Here is a 16,371-nt window from a genome sequence, read left to right as displayed (position 1 = left end):
TGAAGGATGTACTCCTGTGGTCAAAGAAAATGGGAAGTATCTGAGCAGTGCAGTAATATTACAATTGAAATGATATTGGTAAAAGAACCTTGCATTTTTGGAATATTAGCTCAAACCTTTTTCTAAAGACTTTTGAGAAGAGGATGCAGCTTTTACTTTTCTCAGTGTCTCCTACACGAAACTAGTGCACCTGGAAAAACTAGGAATATTCTCCCTTGTGCTAGTTCCTGTACGTGAGCAGAAGCTGATGGGTCCTATTTTGTGTTAAATCACTCACTGATACTGTTCTGATACTGTAGCATCCATATGGATTTGAAGTGTATCAGAACAGTATGTAATTTTATACTTCAGCATTTTATAACCCCAACATTTTCCTTATCTTCTAGGAGGAAGAGTTGAGAAAAAGTGGAGAGGCAAAGTACTTTCACTTAAACGATGACCTGCATGTTTTAATTGAAGTATTTGCTCCACCAGCAGAAGCATATGCCAGAATGGGACATGCACTGGAAGAAATCAAGAAATTCCTCATCCCTGTTAGTATTTTAACTTTTTCATAAGAACTCTGGTGCTCTAGTGAGAAAATGTCTCTAAAACTAACTTACCCTATGATATTGGTCAAGTCATGTTGCATAATTTACTTCACCTGCAAAAGAATTGATGTTGCTTACAAATACTTCTCATTTCGATATGGGTGATTATTGAGTGAATTGTGTGGATGTCCATATACAATGTTTATCTCATTATATGACCTATCATAAAAGAGCATCTTATTCTTGCTTAACTGCTCATGTCCAAAGTAGTTAAAAATTGTAAAAAATAATGGAAAAAACCTTTCTTTGCTTAAAGTGTTCTTGGTACAACTGAAGCATAAGCATAGGGTTCTATTTCACTAAGAATAGAGAAGTTTTGATGTTGTACTACTCTCACCCATAATCCTAGATTAGTGTTCAATGCTGATAATCAATACCATGTTATCTTCTATCCTTATTTTATTTTCAGAGCTAGTGATAAATGGGTAATACTTCTGTACTGGTATATACTTTGGCTTGCAGTGTATGAATATATAAAATGAGTTGTGATATCTGGTATAAGTTTGTACTTGAGTTCTGAGATACACATATAGACAATGGTGTTGCAGGATTTCCAGTGTTTTTACAGAAGATTCCTGCATTTGTTTCTCATATGGATCAACCTTTATTGCTTTGCTATATTAAATTGCTTGTAACAGTCCAAGTCTTCTGAAGAAGCTGGGGCATTTGAAGTGATGTTGCTGTGTGAAGTTCCTAACTCTTCAGTGAATCTCCTATTTTTATTGGTTACAGGATAAATGTAGAAAGCAAAGAATTGTCAGGGTACATTGACTTCTGGGATTTTTTAGTGCTGAAAATATTAACTAAGCATTAGTCTTGATTCATTTCAGAAATTGGAAACATGGGGAACCTAGCTAAGGAAACTTTAAGGTGCGTATCTTGAGTGACAGTAGCCCATAAATGCTTGACAGCACAGTCAATGTAGCTGTATTCAGGCCCACTTGGGATGCTTGTTGTATGACCACTACCACCTGCTGAGGTTGGAATTGCCAGCTGTATTACAGGATGAAGCACTTGCTGCTAGTGGCCTGGCAGTGGTACTGTATTCATTTTGGGGATTTCAGCTTGTACTAAATCTATTCAGTCCATGAAACTGTCCCCAAGTGTCTGGAGTGTATTGTGCTCCATGAGTGTTTCTTCTGGCATGTTTTGGCTAAATTGCAGTTAGTTCATATGCCTCAATACTAATCCATGACTTGAACCAAGTTATAAGTGATGGTCATCAGGAGGTTTGTTTAGGAATACATCCTGATGTGAAATGGCACACTAATGTAGATGCACCTTAAGACAGTTAAAAAAAAAAGACATGTTTTGAGCATCATCTTAAGTCATAAAAAAGCAAGCACCACATTGTAACATTGTCTGCAGGTTTCAAAAAGTTTTTATGTTGGTGTATATAAAGAGAGGTAAATATACTACTGTTCAAACATACTAATTGATTAGGTACAGGATACTCAATACTTGTAGTACCAAAGATTATGTATATGATTTATGATTTCTTTCTATGAAGAAGTAAGGGAGAATGAAATTTTTTGCTATTTGAGTAAGCAAACAGCTGTTTTCTTTTTGGATGGAAATATGCTCAATTTGATAAGGGCTTTTTGCATTCATCAGAGGACAAGATACATCTAATCCTTGCGCCCTTCAGAGATGGTGATTTTCTTTATTGAGCTAATCTTATCAAAATGTAGCCATTGCTCTACTGCTAAACCACTAGAATTAGACTGATAATGAGCAATTCCATTTGTTGGTTGTACACTTCCATCTCAGTTTTTGATCATTGGATCTTTATGTAGCATCAGTTCAGCTCAGTACAATCTCCTCTGAGCTATGAAATCAAGCCAACACTGTCTTAATTTCCCTTTGGCTTTTCAAATGTGATCTTATCAGGTTGGTCCTAAGTGTCTTAATCTCTTCTGTGCCCTCTTTCAATGTAGCAGCCATTCCAGTAAGCAATAAGGAGCAGCTTTGTCTTCTAGACACTACCATTTGGTGAACTGCTGCCAAATGTGGCTTGATTGCTTTTTCATCCTTATTACATTTTGTACTGTAAGGTCTGTTTTGGCCTTCTTAGCAATTATCAGTTTTATTTCAAGAAGTCCTGTTATCAGCATATATGATTATAATCTTAATTTGTGTTCTTTCTTGGCTTTTTTTTCCTTTCAAGAAATTCAGACACTGTACTTCATAGAGATTTAGTTTGCAGATCAAGCCTTAATATGCAATCACAACTGGTGCTAGAATATCACAGAAACATTTGGGTTGGAAAAGACCCTCAGGATCCCTGAATTCAACCAATAACCCTACTCTCTCTACAGAGTTCACCCCTAAACCATATTCCCAAGCACCACGTCTAAATGACCTTTAAACACATCCAGGGTTGGTGACTCAACCACCTCTCTGGGCAGCACATTCCAATGCCTGACCACTTTTTCTGTGCAAAACTTTTTCCTAATGTCCAGTCTAATATAGGATACAAAATAGCCTTGTAGTAGCTGCTTATAACAAAAACACCTTAGCTTCTCTTCTCCGGTCTTTTTAGATCCATGAACAAGCACCTTTGCATTGACATGGTGTACTTGAGATCTTTGAGTTCATAGGTGTTTTAATCTCCTTTCAATCTGGAATTGTTTCAGTGTCTTTTTTGCTGCAAGGCTGTCTGACAGTCTTTTGGTACCTGCCTAGTGCATAAATTTAATAAAGTCAGATTTCCAATAAGAGATGCAGATCCCTGTTTTGTAATTGAAATCTGAAAATAAGACAGCATTTGGACAAACCTGCCTCCTTTTGAAATAGGAGGATTTGCCGAAGATAAAAGCTATTATATCAGAAGTAACACTTTATTCTTATTAGAGGACCTCTTAATACTTTCATACTGTGCATGTATAAACATAAAGTAAAATATTTCTTTTTCTAATTCACCTTTACAGATGCATTCTTTGACTCACTTTAAGTGGAAGAAAAATAGAAAAATGGCAGAAAAATACATACAGCTCAAGAGTTCATTGCTTTATCTATTTTATTCCTGTATGATGTGTTTAGTTTTGGAGGTTGGCTCAAGGTCCCTGAAAAGAGTCTTGTGTATTTGAGAAGTACCATATTAATTCTATGTAAATAGCTTCAGCTTTCTTTTCGATAGACCTTGAGAGAGGATTTGTGCAGAATGAGAAGCAAGCCCTGTGTCTTTAAATTGTTTATCCTTGCATGTTCTAGAATTGAAAGTCTTGGAGCTCCTATTATTAGATAAGCATATTTCTGTTGAATACATTTCATTGTTATTCTTTCTTTAACTCCTGATTTTAAGTGTAGATGACTAATCTATTCCGTAGTTGTCAGAGGCTGTTTTTCTATAGTGTACTCTGTATTGCTTTGCAACACCAGGCAATGCAATTTTTCATGCTTTCAGCACAGTATCATTCTCCAACTGGAACTACAAAACTAGATCTCAGCTCAGAAATGGGACCTTGATTTTTGTTGTTTTGTTTGTCTTTATGTAGAGCATTTTAACATTGGCATTTTAACTGATGAAAATTCTATGCAGTGGGAAAGAAACATGCCTGAGCAAAACGATGCAGTTAATATGTAGAAATTTGAGAACTTTTTGACTGAATAGTATGCCTATTATATTCTGCAGATTAAGCAGATTAAGATTTTTAAGAGGAAACTTCCAGGAACAATGTTTGCTGAGACCAGCTTGGTATGGTGGTTGAACAATTTTATTTTTTTCTCATTTCCCCCTGTTTCAGGACTACAATGATGAAATCAGACAGGCACAGCTTCAAGAATTAACATATTTAAATGGTGGTTCAGAAAATGCAGAAGTTCCAGTAGTTCGTGGAAAACCATCTATTCGAGCAAGAGGAGTACCAGTTCCTGCTTTGTCCAGGTAAGTATCTCAGCTGCAGTGGAATTGAACTTGAATGTGTATATTTTTAGCTGCTCTTGTCAAACACCAAAAGAACCCAGAATACAGTAGTGAAATGTGAAGGACTCCCAAAATAAGAGTAACAGAGGGAAACAAATCTTGATTTGTTGAATGTAGTCTAGCTTAGACTGAATTAACTTGGAATACTAATATTGAATATTAATGAACAGTGTACACCATAAAGATGTGCAATCTTGCCGTGAGCAGCACAGTAAGATTAGTTCTGTGCCACTTGGCTTCTTTCAGTTGCACCATAGATGCATGTAAGGTCTGTGCATTGGCCCTGTGGAGATCACAACTTTGAAAAGCTGATAAATCTTGCTTTGACATGGTTTCAGATTAATTTATCTAATTTATGGAATATACATTCTGTGTTACAAAATTTGTATAGTCCTGATAAAATAATGTTATGGAAGTGTCTCAGAGGTAGAATTTGGATTTAGTCTCATCTGTGCTATGCTTATTTCTTAAAAAGGGTTTTTTGATTCAGGAATAGACAAGTCTGAAGCTTCTCTTGCTTTATTTTTGTTTGACACAGGAGATGCTTTATTTTTCACTCTAGCATCCCCTTTCTTCCTTGCAGTACTAAGATGACAGCTTCAAGTCCTTTGAGTCTCAAAGTGTGAAAACAAACTAAATAAAGCACATAACTGTTTCTGTTACAGTGTGGAGAGGTTGTGACTGCAGCAGCTAAGTGTAACAGTTTTCTACAGTCAACTGTTTGCCTTCAGTTGTGGCCATGGCACTTATGAATACAAACTTGAAACTTACATTTCAGCTTTTAAAATTTCAAAACAATATTCTGAAGTGTTTTTAACTCAGATTAAACACGTTAGAAGAAAAAGCACTGAGGAATTATTCCATGTACAGATCCCTTTACAATTATGTGTATCTTGCAATAACGATTGCAAATGCAATGCAGAATGAATCTTAATTGAGGGAATTTACACTTACCCTTACTTTTACCCTGTAAAAATAATTGTCTTTAAATTTTTGTTCTTATTCTTATGTAACATTATGTACCATATCTATTCAGCTTTTTTATTTTAGTGTTGTTCAGAGTAGTAATAATTATATAAAAGGTTTCACTTCTTCAGCTCTATATTCAACCATACAGAAGTGCTTGCCAATTAGAGATCTCTTGATTTTGGAGATAGCTTTTTTGCAAATTTTGCTTCTGTTCTTAAATATCTATTTTTAACTTTCCCATAGATGCCCAGAACAGCTCTGCTGCAGATGTTCAGTACGGATATACTCACTGTTCTGTTTAATATTTTCTTCATTTTTCATGTTGTTATCCTAGTTTGATACAGAAGTTATTGTTTGGTCTGATCTTATCACTAAAGTTCTATACCTACTTTCAACTCCTAGTATCTAGCACATGCATGCATAATGAGCTTTTTATTCAAGTTCTCATGTCACTATTCCATTCTCTGGATTTTGGTGAATTTTATCAAACTTGCATTTCATGTATGACATACATACTTTCAGGTAGCTCACAATCCTTCATAGTTCATCCTACTGGCTTATAATTGAAGTGTCTTCAGAGGAAATTTAAACGTGGTTTGGAAATGACAGCTTGAAATTGTATTTGTCATCTCCTTTTTGTGTATGTTCCAAAGAAACTGGAAGTCAGACAAGCAGCTTTGTTCTTACTTTTAAGTCTTGTCTTAAACTCCAAGATTATTTTCCCCTCAAATTGAAGCTCTGTTAACATAAAAGATTTTTTTAATTGAAATTTAATGCAATTGCTTCTAAGATACTAGAGCCATTGAGTTTTTAAGATCTTAAACTAACTTGTAATGCTATGCTTCTTTTGTAGCACAAATTGATTTCAGTCACTAATACTTTTGTTGAAGGCAGGCTTTGTTAAAGGCTTTGTCCTGGTATTAAATAAAACAGTTCTATTAGCAAGTATCCTGGAGATATACAGGAAAGGTTGAAGCAAAGCTTAAGCACATTCATAAAATGAAGTCTAAAACCTCAAGTCCAAACCTCACTTTATAATCCATAGAATTTTTAAGATATCAGCCTTGATACATGGAACATCCTGTTGAGGATGCAATTACTGAGTGCTTAAGTTCCTGATTTAAGCCTTTATTATTCCTGAATAGTTCAACCAAAAAGAACTGAAGTACTAATTTATGCCTTTTTTTACTCCTTATCAGACATGTTGAAACTGGAGATAATGCATCTTATCAAGTGCCTTCTTTTAAGAAGACTTGTTACGTGTATGTTTAGCTCCATACCAAAATTTTACTTTGTAGGAAACAGTACATTTGTTCTTGCATACAAAATTCTAGCTTGTGCAGGTATTCCTTTATATGGTAAGTAAATTCTTAATGGTTGTGGGGATTTTGTGGTTTTGTTTTTGGTTGTTTGGGGTTTTTTATTATTTTTTTTAATGTAGTTTATATTATTGCTTTTAATTCTGCTATTTCTGACTTGTTCCCAATTTTATTGACTGAATTTTTTTTATGTCAGGGCCCAGTAATATATGGGGGGTGATTGGATGGAATTTGTTGTAGCAGGGATATGTGTGTTTTGAGCTTTACCTTTAGAAATATGCTTTTCCTTCTCATCATTAATATTGGGCATATACCTCCTTTGTTCTGCCCTCTTGCCTCCATTTTTTTTTTTGTTCCTAATGCTGTTAAAGATGACATTTAGATGTTTTTACAGCACTTCTGTGATCTCTCTTCATGCTAAGCATTTAACCACTTCAGGTAGTAACTGCCTCTTCCGTGCAAAATGAGAAGGACCGCTAAAATCTTCTCCCTGGTGATAGTCTAGATTTTGTTCCTTTTGTGTTTATCATCAACTGACATGACTTTTAATCTTTTATTTTTTTTTTGAGGTGACTGTATAAAATGAAGGAACATACCAGTTACTTTATTGTGCTAGCAAGCTTAGAGGATCCATGATGATTAATGTGATACTGTCATAGAGAGTAGCTAGATGTACCTCTATCAGAATCATTGTTTCTTTAATGCATTTGAATTCCCACCTTGAATCAGTGCAATATAAATGATAATACTGAAATGTGAATTCAAGACTTCTGATTAACTAAAGGCTGCAAATAAATTAACTTACAAGTTAATGTATACCTTGAAAGACAATTGGCAAGTAAAGTAGCATTTCCTCTCAAACTTCATATTCCTGTTTTAAGATAAAATAAAAAAGATTTAAGGATCACTCAATTCTGACTCTAAGATACATTGTAAAATTGAAATTCTAGATGATAATAAGTGTATGAACAAGGGTAAATCTTCTTTGCTATCTTGATGTTGAGGAGAACCAATTCATATCACTTAGAGCTAGAAATCACTGTTAGAATCTTAGAATCATTTGAGTTGGAAGGAATTGTTAATGATCATCTACTCCAATCCCCCTGCCATAGGAAGTGACTAAGGTTTCTCAGAGACCTATCCAAACTGACCTTGAATACATCTAATGATGGAACATCCATAACTTCTCTGGTCAGCCTGTTCCACTATAACAGTAGCCTCATTATAAAAAATTTCTTCCATATGTTGAATCTAAAACTGTGCTCTCTCGATTCAAAAACGTTATGCCATGTCCTGTGACTACAGGCACTAACAAAAAGTCTCTCTCCACCTTTCTTATAGGCAGTGCCCTCTTTAATTATAGAAGGGCTGGTTGGGTTTGCTCCCCAGATCAGGAGTATTTGAAAGCATATTTTAGTTTCACTGAGGGGAAGAAAAAATAATTTCTCATAGAGGTAACTTGTAGGGAATACACAAAGAAACAGAAGAATTCTGGTTTATGTTTGCATGAGATCGTGGTTATTTTTCTTTCCCTTCTATTCATATTTCAGTGTATGCGTGGGTGAGATCTTAATGGTTGAATGACTACCACTCTATCTGGGGACTGATAATACTGTTACAGAAGATGTAGAATTTGCTGTCTTATGTCAGAAGTAATATGAGGTGATGTGGATCAATGCTGCATTGTGTTCACAACTTCCAATTGTTCTCAGGACACGTGTCTGGAATAAACTGGTTTCTTTTTCGAAGAATAAATTTTTATGGAGGATATGTAGGTAGTGTACTACAAAAGATTGTGTAGCACAAAAAAAACCCAAAAAACAACAAAACCTGTTCTGAGTCCAGGACAAAGACAAATACTATGTTCAATTTATTTTCTTTAGTATTATGTTGCCTTCCATTTTTAACCAAACTGAAACATGACACATTACTGTTTTCAAATATGGAATGACAAATACTAAAATTAAAGAATTAGAAGTGTTTCCTCATTGAATAATACAGTGTTATGGAACCGGTCTTAAATTTCACATGTACTTTTGTTTTAAAGCTCCTTCTGTTTGCTTGCCCTTCTGGAGGGGAGATCTCAAAAAGGAGCCTCATGTCATATAAACTCTTCACTAAAAGTGAAAGAAAGCCTGTGAACTGCCTCTATTCTGATTGTGAAATCACAACTAAGTTTACTCAGTCACCCAGTGAAAGGTGAAGCATGAAACAAAAATAAGCACAGTAGTAGAGAGAAGAAAGTCATAAATGAAAGCTGAAAGTAGAGCTACTGCTGAGGAAAGCTGGAAGAGAGTATCAGCTAGATGCTCTGTGATGGTTAAGGGTGATAAACTAGGTTGCTGGAAACAAATTCTAGAAACACTATGGGACTACTATAAAGTAGAAATGTAAAAAATATAAATCTTGCTAAAAAGAGGTCAAAGAGGAAGCATTTAAGTAGTTTTTATGGATGCATTGTATAAGTTGATAAAATACTGTTCTAGTGGCAATAAATGATATTGCCTGTGAATTATTTAAATATTCATGTTTGGAGTCTGCTGTAGTATAATGTGCTTCTAAATGGTATTAGATATTCTTTAGAATGTTTTCCCACACGCTAAACTCTTTATTCAAACAGTGGGAGGCTAATCAATTACAAAAATCCAAAGCTTAAGTAATATTTTAACTGTACACAGTAAAGTATACTTTTCAGGGTTTTATACATTGAAACTATCTTCTATAATTACTGTATTTACAAATCACACTAGCACATTCCTGCACTTCAGTGAAAGGCATAGTCTCACATTTTCTAATGTATATATCATAGCTTTTTAGAAATTATGTGCTTCACATACTATTCTTTTTTCTCTCGTACTAAATTGCAGGTATAAGTAATGAAATGTTATGGGAAGGGGAAGAGTTTGGTTTCAACAAAAAAAATACCTTTAATGACATTATCCTTTGAGGGATGCTGTGACATATGAATTCAATTAGAATTTTTTTGTTCCCTCACTGTTCTGGTGCACTCTTCAGTGTAGTGAAACAAAAGATTAAATTGGTTACTGGGATTTGCTTCTAGTCCATGGAGCCCAGACTGATAAAGAATTATTTTTGCAGTGCACACCCTGCAAGTTAGTTACACAGATTTGAGAGTAAGATTAGTCTTAACTTAGATACCCGAATTACCCGTGGATTTAACAGGGAAGGGTTTACATCCTCCACTGGATTCACCACTGCCAGATTTATAAATTAAGGAAAATTTAAAAAAAATAGAAGTATTTCAAACTTTCTTATAGCCATAATAACCTAGTTCAGGGCAGTAAAATGTTTCTTCAAGAGTAGCACTTAATGGTCTTAAGTACATAGATGATAGCTTTGCTACAGCGTGTGTAAAGGTGACAGTAAGAGCACCTGGCTAGGATTTACTGAGTATGTTTAAGTACTGTGTATTTACTACAGTGTTTTCAGTAGAAAATACTACTTACTACAGTCTGTTTAGTAGAAAATACTGTTAATAGGTGCTTAAAGAGTAGAATTTCCCTCATCCAAAGAAATTAGACAATTCTGGATAGCATACTGACATAAGATTGCAAAGAGCTGATTTTTTTTTTTTAAATGAAGTAAAAAGAGATGTGGAAGGGCTAGCTAAAGCATAGACAGATGAGAGTTCTAGGAGGTGTGTTGGGTTTTAAACACTGTTAGGGTTATCAGTTTGTCCCCCAAAGGATGGAGATATCTGTAACATAGACAGGAGAAGAGAACTTGCAGGAATCATCAGCAATGTAATGAGGGATGTCAAAATCAACAAGAAGTGCTTCTGTGAATATCTGAGCACCAACAGAAAGACAAAGGAAATAATGCTAAGGTGTTGGACTCTGTCTTTACTACTGGGAGTGGCTTTCTGAAATCCAGGAACCCAAAGATAAGAGGGAAGGTGTATCCTTGGTGGAAGAGGATTGGGTTAGAGAAAAGGTAAACAAACTGGTTGCAAGGCTGTGGGCTCCAATGGGACATATCTATGAGAGCTGAAGGAGCTGGCAGGTGTCATTGTGAAGCCACTGTAAATCTGTGAACAATTGTGGAGATTAGGAGAGATGCCTGAGAGGTGCCTGACTTTACTGGAAAGTAAATGTCATTCCTACATTCAGAATTGGCAAGAGAGACCTGTAGGATTGGTCAACCTCAACTCAATCCCTGGGAAGCTGATGGAGCAACTAATCCTGGAAAAGCACTTCAGGCACAGAAAAAGGTCATTGAGAGTAGTAAGCATAGATTCACAAAGGGAAAGTAATGCTTGATAAACAAGATAGCATTCTATGAAGTGTGGCCTGGTAGGTAAGGGAGAGCATTGGATATTGTCTGCTGTGACTTCATGAAGGCTGTTTCCCCATAAGATCCTCATAAAGAAACTGTGAATTTGGGTGCTCATGTGTTCATAAACCCCTAAATGTTCCCTTCTTGGGGGTTGGTTTGAGCAAGAGGGGACATGGGTCCCAGGAACACCTGTGCAATTCAGGCCTTGAAGGATTTTCTGTTATTAATATAACAATGGAGTAGGAGCTGTGGGAAAGTGCTGATTGCTTGGTATGCTGAAGTTAAGCTGCCCCTGAGAAGGGAGGCAAACAAGATAAGGAGGAGGCGAGATCTGGGAAAAAGAGCAATTAGACTGAGTAGAAAAATTCCACAGAGTTGTGAAAACAATGATGTAACCTTTTAGAGAGAAACCAATAGTATGTGTTAAATTAGAGTAGAATTAACTATGCATAAGATAAGACTATAAATAATGACATGTGGAACAATAAAGTTGGATGATTACTATCACTCATATTGAGTGCTGTTGTCCCTGTCTCCGTTCTTGTCATTCCCTCTTACTATAGTTTGCTGCTTTGAACTTTTTTTTTGGGGGGGCTTATTTCCTGTCTTTAGCCATGTTGGGATTCAACTACAGGTTAAAGAACTACATGACTGAACTCCTGTTGTAGTTTATAGGAAGATAATGCAATTACTTTTATTTACCAGTTCTGTTCTGTAATTTGGCAACACCACCCAATGCATTCCCCATAAGGAAAGACTCTAGCATGAGAACCTTGTCTGGTCTTTCTTGATTGTATACATTTAGATTGTTGGTATATGTACATATACATCTCTTATTGTTCTGCACTGGTGATTTGGCCTCAGACTCTGGCAGGCTTTCAAATTTCAAGATGTTGGAATGGCTTCTGTTGTTTTAGGCTTTTTATAAATTCTTTACATTCTCTGACCTGTTTTTCTGAGTATTTTATATTTGTTCTATTAGCATTTGTCCTTCGTTAGACATGGGTTCAGCTTTTTAAGTGATAACCTCTTTTTAATACCTCTACCTAAGTGAGCTCTTTTTGCTCAAGCTTTTTGACAATTTCGTGGTTGCTCTGACTTCCCATGAGATTTCTCTAAATGTCTTCCCATAGTATGTATATACATTTTCACTATTAAATCTTTTTAAACATAATTTATATGGCAAACCTTGTCCAAATTAAGGAATACCAGAACTCATGTATTGTTTTTGGAAAGGTATGTGAAGGTTCCTATTCAAAGTGGTTCCTCATAAAACAACGTGTGAATGGTCTCCTAATACAGAATTATGGTTTCCCACCCATCACCACTCCAATTCCATTAACTGTTTTTGAAATGCAGAAAAGACCTTCTCATCACATGTATCTGATGTTCTAATTACTCTTTAAGAATAAGTCTGTGCTGACAACAAAGTGTACTTTTTTTTCTTCCACTCCCTCCAATGTTTTTCCATGTTTTTCAGCATGTCCCATTTCCTGCTGCTTTCGCTTACACCTTGTATGAAGGATGCCATGAAGATTATGGCTAGTGATTCTTGAGTCTTTTTACTGCCTTTTTTTTTTTTTTCCCCCCCCACTTGGTGTTGACTATTGTCTATGCCAATAGGTTCATTTCCCTTTCTTTGGCTTCACTTGGAAAGTATCACATTTGCTATTTCTTTATATTACTTCAGCAGGCTGTGTCTGGGAACTTCACTGCTCACCCCTGCCCCCACTACAATGAAGTCAAATAAGCAGCTGGTACCCTGTCCTGAGGAGGCATTCTACAGATTAGCCAAAACCAAGTAATAAGCACAGTTTTAAATCACTTACTCTCTAGGCTTGTTTAAAGTACTTTGACTGTGTTTTAATCAGTGCTGAAAATAGATAAAATCTATCCTGATTGTATCAAGTGTTTACATTTGCATTCTTCATATAGTGATGCAGTTTTTCAAATACTAATTGTTAAAACAATCATAATTTTTTTCTGATAAGCTTACCAATGAAAAATTATAACTTACTTGAAATGGGATATTAAATCTTAAAGCTAAATCTGGGTCTTTAGAGCAAGTTGGAAATTTCTACTGAAATCAGGGCAGTGTTTTCATTCAGTTACTACTCTACAGATTAATTAGATGATGACTTGACAGGTAGAAAAGTAGTGTAGAGCTTGCGCTTGTTTGTTTTCTTTCCTGTATCTGTTACAGCTTACAATAAGGCCGGGACTTCCTTGGAGCAAGTCTGTATGCCTACAGAGCAGTCATTTAAGCTCAGTTGTAGTCCATAGGGTGAAGTAATCTCCTTTAAAAAGGAGATGTCTATTAACAATGTTTTAGTTACCATGTTTAAAAGAGAATAAATGATACAAATTTTTTACAGACTATACCTCTAATCTCTCCCTTTACTATAGGGAGTCATGGGGGATGCCACTTCTAAATGGATCAAATAGTTCTTGAAAACTATTTCAGTTTAGGGCTCAGATTTTTCATCCATATGTGGTATCTAATGAAATACAAGTTAATGCTTATCATTCTTTAGAATTTGAAAACCAAACATACTGTTATTTCTTGTTCTTAAATATGTCCAGCAGATTGAGTTTTATATCCTGTAATCACCCTGCATGTTCATTACATGTCTGAATGTTTCCTGCAACAGCTGGAAATCTCTTTAGAACCACAAGAAAATGGATATTTTCTGACCCACTCATACATGCAGAGTGATCTTTGGATTACATTTAGAAGCTTACACAGGACCAGAAGGTAGTTGCAACTGACTCCTCTGTGCAGGATTTGAGTATGATGTAGCCTAACAGCTTCAAATTACTTCAAGTTACTCTATGATTATGATTTCACATACTACAAGTTAAATTCTAGTGAAGTTCTCTGATTCCAGCAAATTGGTTTGGGTTTCTCTGTGTGCAAGAATGGCTCAAGGTAGTGAGAAGTTCATCACTGAATTATGTCTAATTTATATTGTTCAGATTTTTTTGCATACTCTGTGTAATTGGATTAAAGTGTACAGAAAAATGACACTATAAACATTTTTACACTTTATGACTGTGGCAAAGTGAAATTGTTATGATGTGGGGGAGGGAGTTGTTGAAAGGTGGTCCGTGGGTGTAATATTTAATGGTAAGTGATTCATATATCCACAGGGGCCGTGGAGGAGTGCCTCCACCACCTGCAGGTGTACCAAGAGGGGCACCAGCACCCAGAGGAGTGCCTCCCAGTAGAGGACCAGTCAGTCGCAGTCGTGGACTTCTAGCACCCAGAGCACGAGGAGTACCTCCACCTGCAGGCTACCGACCCCTTCCACCACCTCCGGCACAGGAGACTTATGGCGAATATGTAAGTCAGGCTGTTGGCATAGCGTGCGTAAAGTGTTTCATTTTGGAGGAATGATCCTAACTGTCTCTTTAGAACTCAGTAGAATCTCTTGATTAGGTACTAAGTAAAGTCTTGAGCTCAGAACCTATGGCACATGTGGTCATCTCTTGTCAAATTTTGAAGCTTTGTAGAATCATAGAATAATTTGGATTGGGAGGTATCTTAAAGATCATCTAGGTCCAACCTTCCTGCCATGACAGGGATATGTTCCACTAGACCAGGTTGCACAACATCTGGCCTTAAACACTTCAAATGATGTGGCATCCACAACTTCTCTGGGCAACCTGTTCCAGTGTCTTGCTACCCTCACTGTAAAGGATTTCTTCCATATGACCAAGGTAAATCTACCCTCTTTCAGTTTAATACTGGTACCCCTTATCACCATCCTCCCTGATAGAGTCGTTCTCCATCTTTCCTGTAGGCCCACTTTAAACCATAAGGTCACCCCCGAGGCTTTGCTTTGCCAGGCTAAGCAACCCAACTCTCTTAGCCTGCTCTCACAGGGAAGGTGCTCCAGCCCCTTAAACTGTTTCATGTTAAAACCTCAGGTTATATGTACTACCATCAAGACATTTACAGTGCATTTGGCAAAACAGTTATGTACTACTGAAATGCACAACATTGGGCTTCTGCTTTACACAAAATCTGAAAAAAAACCCACATTGTCAGCAGTTTTTTAATTCCCAGCTAAAACTGAGAATAATACTTTATTCTTCTCCTTAAACCTTTGTGGTTATATAGCTGTTCAATTATTAGAAAATTAAAATATTTTTATTCAAGCTTTGGAATCGATCCTAAATGAATGAACAGTGTAGCTCAATAAGCCATACATATTTACCTTGGTTTTATTGTATTAAAAATTAAAAGCCATATCAAAATATTTTATATATTTATATTTATAAATATATAAAATTTATATATATATATTTATATATATATATTTATAAAATATAATTTTCAGTCATATCAAAATATTTTATTTTGATATGACTGAAAATTATAAACAGTTATGGCTATTTGACTTAAATTTAATTTAAATTGAACACAGAGAGCAGTGAGATAAAGAAAAAAGCTAATTAAATCAAAACTATCATCATAAAAATGGATTTAGTCATATAGAAAAATGACATTTTCAAGGGTAGACCTTTTACTGGTTTATGTCTTAAAGCTTTTAATGTGCCCCCTTTACAATACCAGGTCTGCCTCGACTATATCTCTGTTATTCAGGCTAGTGGAAAAGGAGTTTCTGAGTTCCAGAAAATGGTTTTGCTATGCAGACATTTCTTGTTACTCTCACAATCTTTTTTCCACTCATCTTCTCCCTCTTCTTTCACTTCTTGCTTCAAAAGTCTGTAAATCAAATCTCACATTGTATCCTTTCTATCAGAAAACTAATTTTCTATATAACACTTACAGCTTTCTGCAGGAAGTTTAATGTCATAAGTACAAATATTAGTACATGAACAGTATAGAAGAAATTAATGTCATTTATTAATGTTATGAGAACTAGTACTTGAGCAATTATTTAAATGCCCCCTGGCTATATCTGACTTGTCCAGTCAAGGTGGTACACTAAATGAGTGGTCATTTCACAATACTGTCAAAGGAATTAGTCCTTATTAAACACCCTATTTCCCATTCTAGCATGTAGAATGCATGCTAATGTGGTAGAAAATAAACATCTCTGAGTAACCTTGCATTTATGTATCTACTGTTTATAAAATGTATGTACGGAAGTGGCAGCTCTTTGAATCAATACTGTGAAATATGATTTACTTTTGAGAGAGGATAAGAAATTGACACTATGAAGTAAAATAGCGCTCTGCTAAGTAACTTCTGAAAAGAATGATCTCTAGAAATGGATCACTTTTCTGCCAAGCAAAATATCTT

The 16,371-nt window shown here is 35.7% G+C and overlaps 1 protein-coding gene across 5 annotated transcripts in view; it reads left to right on the top strand.

Annotated features, from left to right (window-relative positions):
* The window catches only part of KHDRBS3 (KH RNA binding domain containing, signal transduction associated 3), an 88,825-nt gene that overhangs the window by 40,587 nt on the left and 31,867 nt on the right, over window positions 1-16,371 (top strand). For 3 of the 5 annotated variants that reach the window (XR_010989465.1, XR_010989464.1, XM_068155483.1), the window contains exons 4-7: window positions 387-533; window positions 4,337-4,476; window positions 12,790-12,900; window positions 14,250-14,442. Coding sequence is in view for 1 of the 5 variants with exons in the window: in XM_068155483.1 (XP_068011584.1) it covers window positions 387-533; window positions 4,337-4,476; window positions 12,790-12,900; window positions 14,250-14,442 (591 nt within the window). In the remaining 4 variants the exon portion in view is untranslated. The remainder of the gene's footprint in view (window positions 1-386; window positions 534-4,336; window positions 4,477-12,789; window positions 12,901-14,249; window positions 14,443-16,371) is intronic. The other 2 variants (XR_010989466.1, XR_010989467.1) reach the window with 2 other exon arrangements.

This window comes from Melanerpes formicivorus, unplaced genomic scaffold (assembly GCF_026170545.1).
Source record: "Melanerpes formicivorus ecotype bairdi unplaced genomic scaffold, bMelFor1.0.p_v2 SCAF_32, whole genome shotgun sequence".
Classification (NCBI taxonomy): domain Eukaryota; kingdom Metazoa; phylum Chordata; class Aves; order Piciformes; family Picidae; genus Melanerpes; species Melanerpes formicivorus.
Note: the sequence above shows the minus strand (reverse complement) of the source record. Positions and strands in the feature narration are given on the sequence as shown.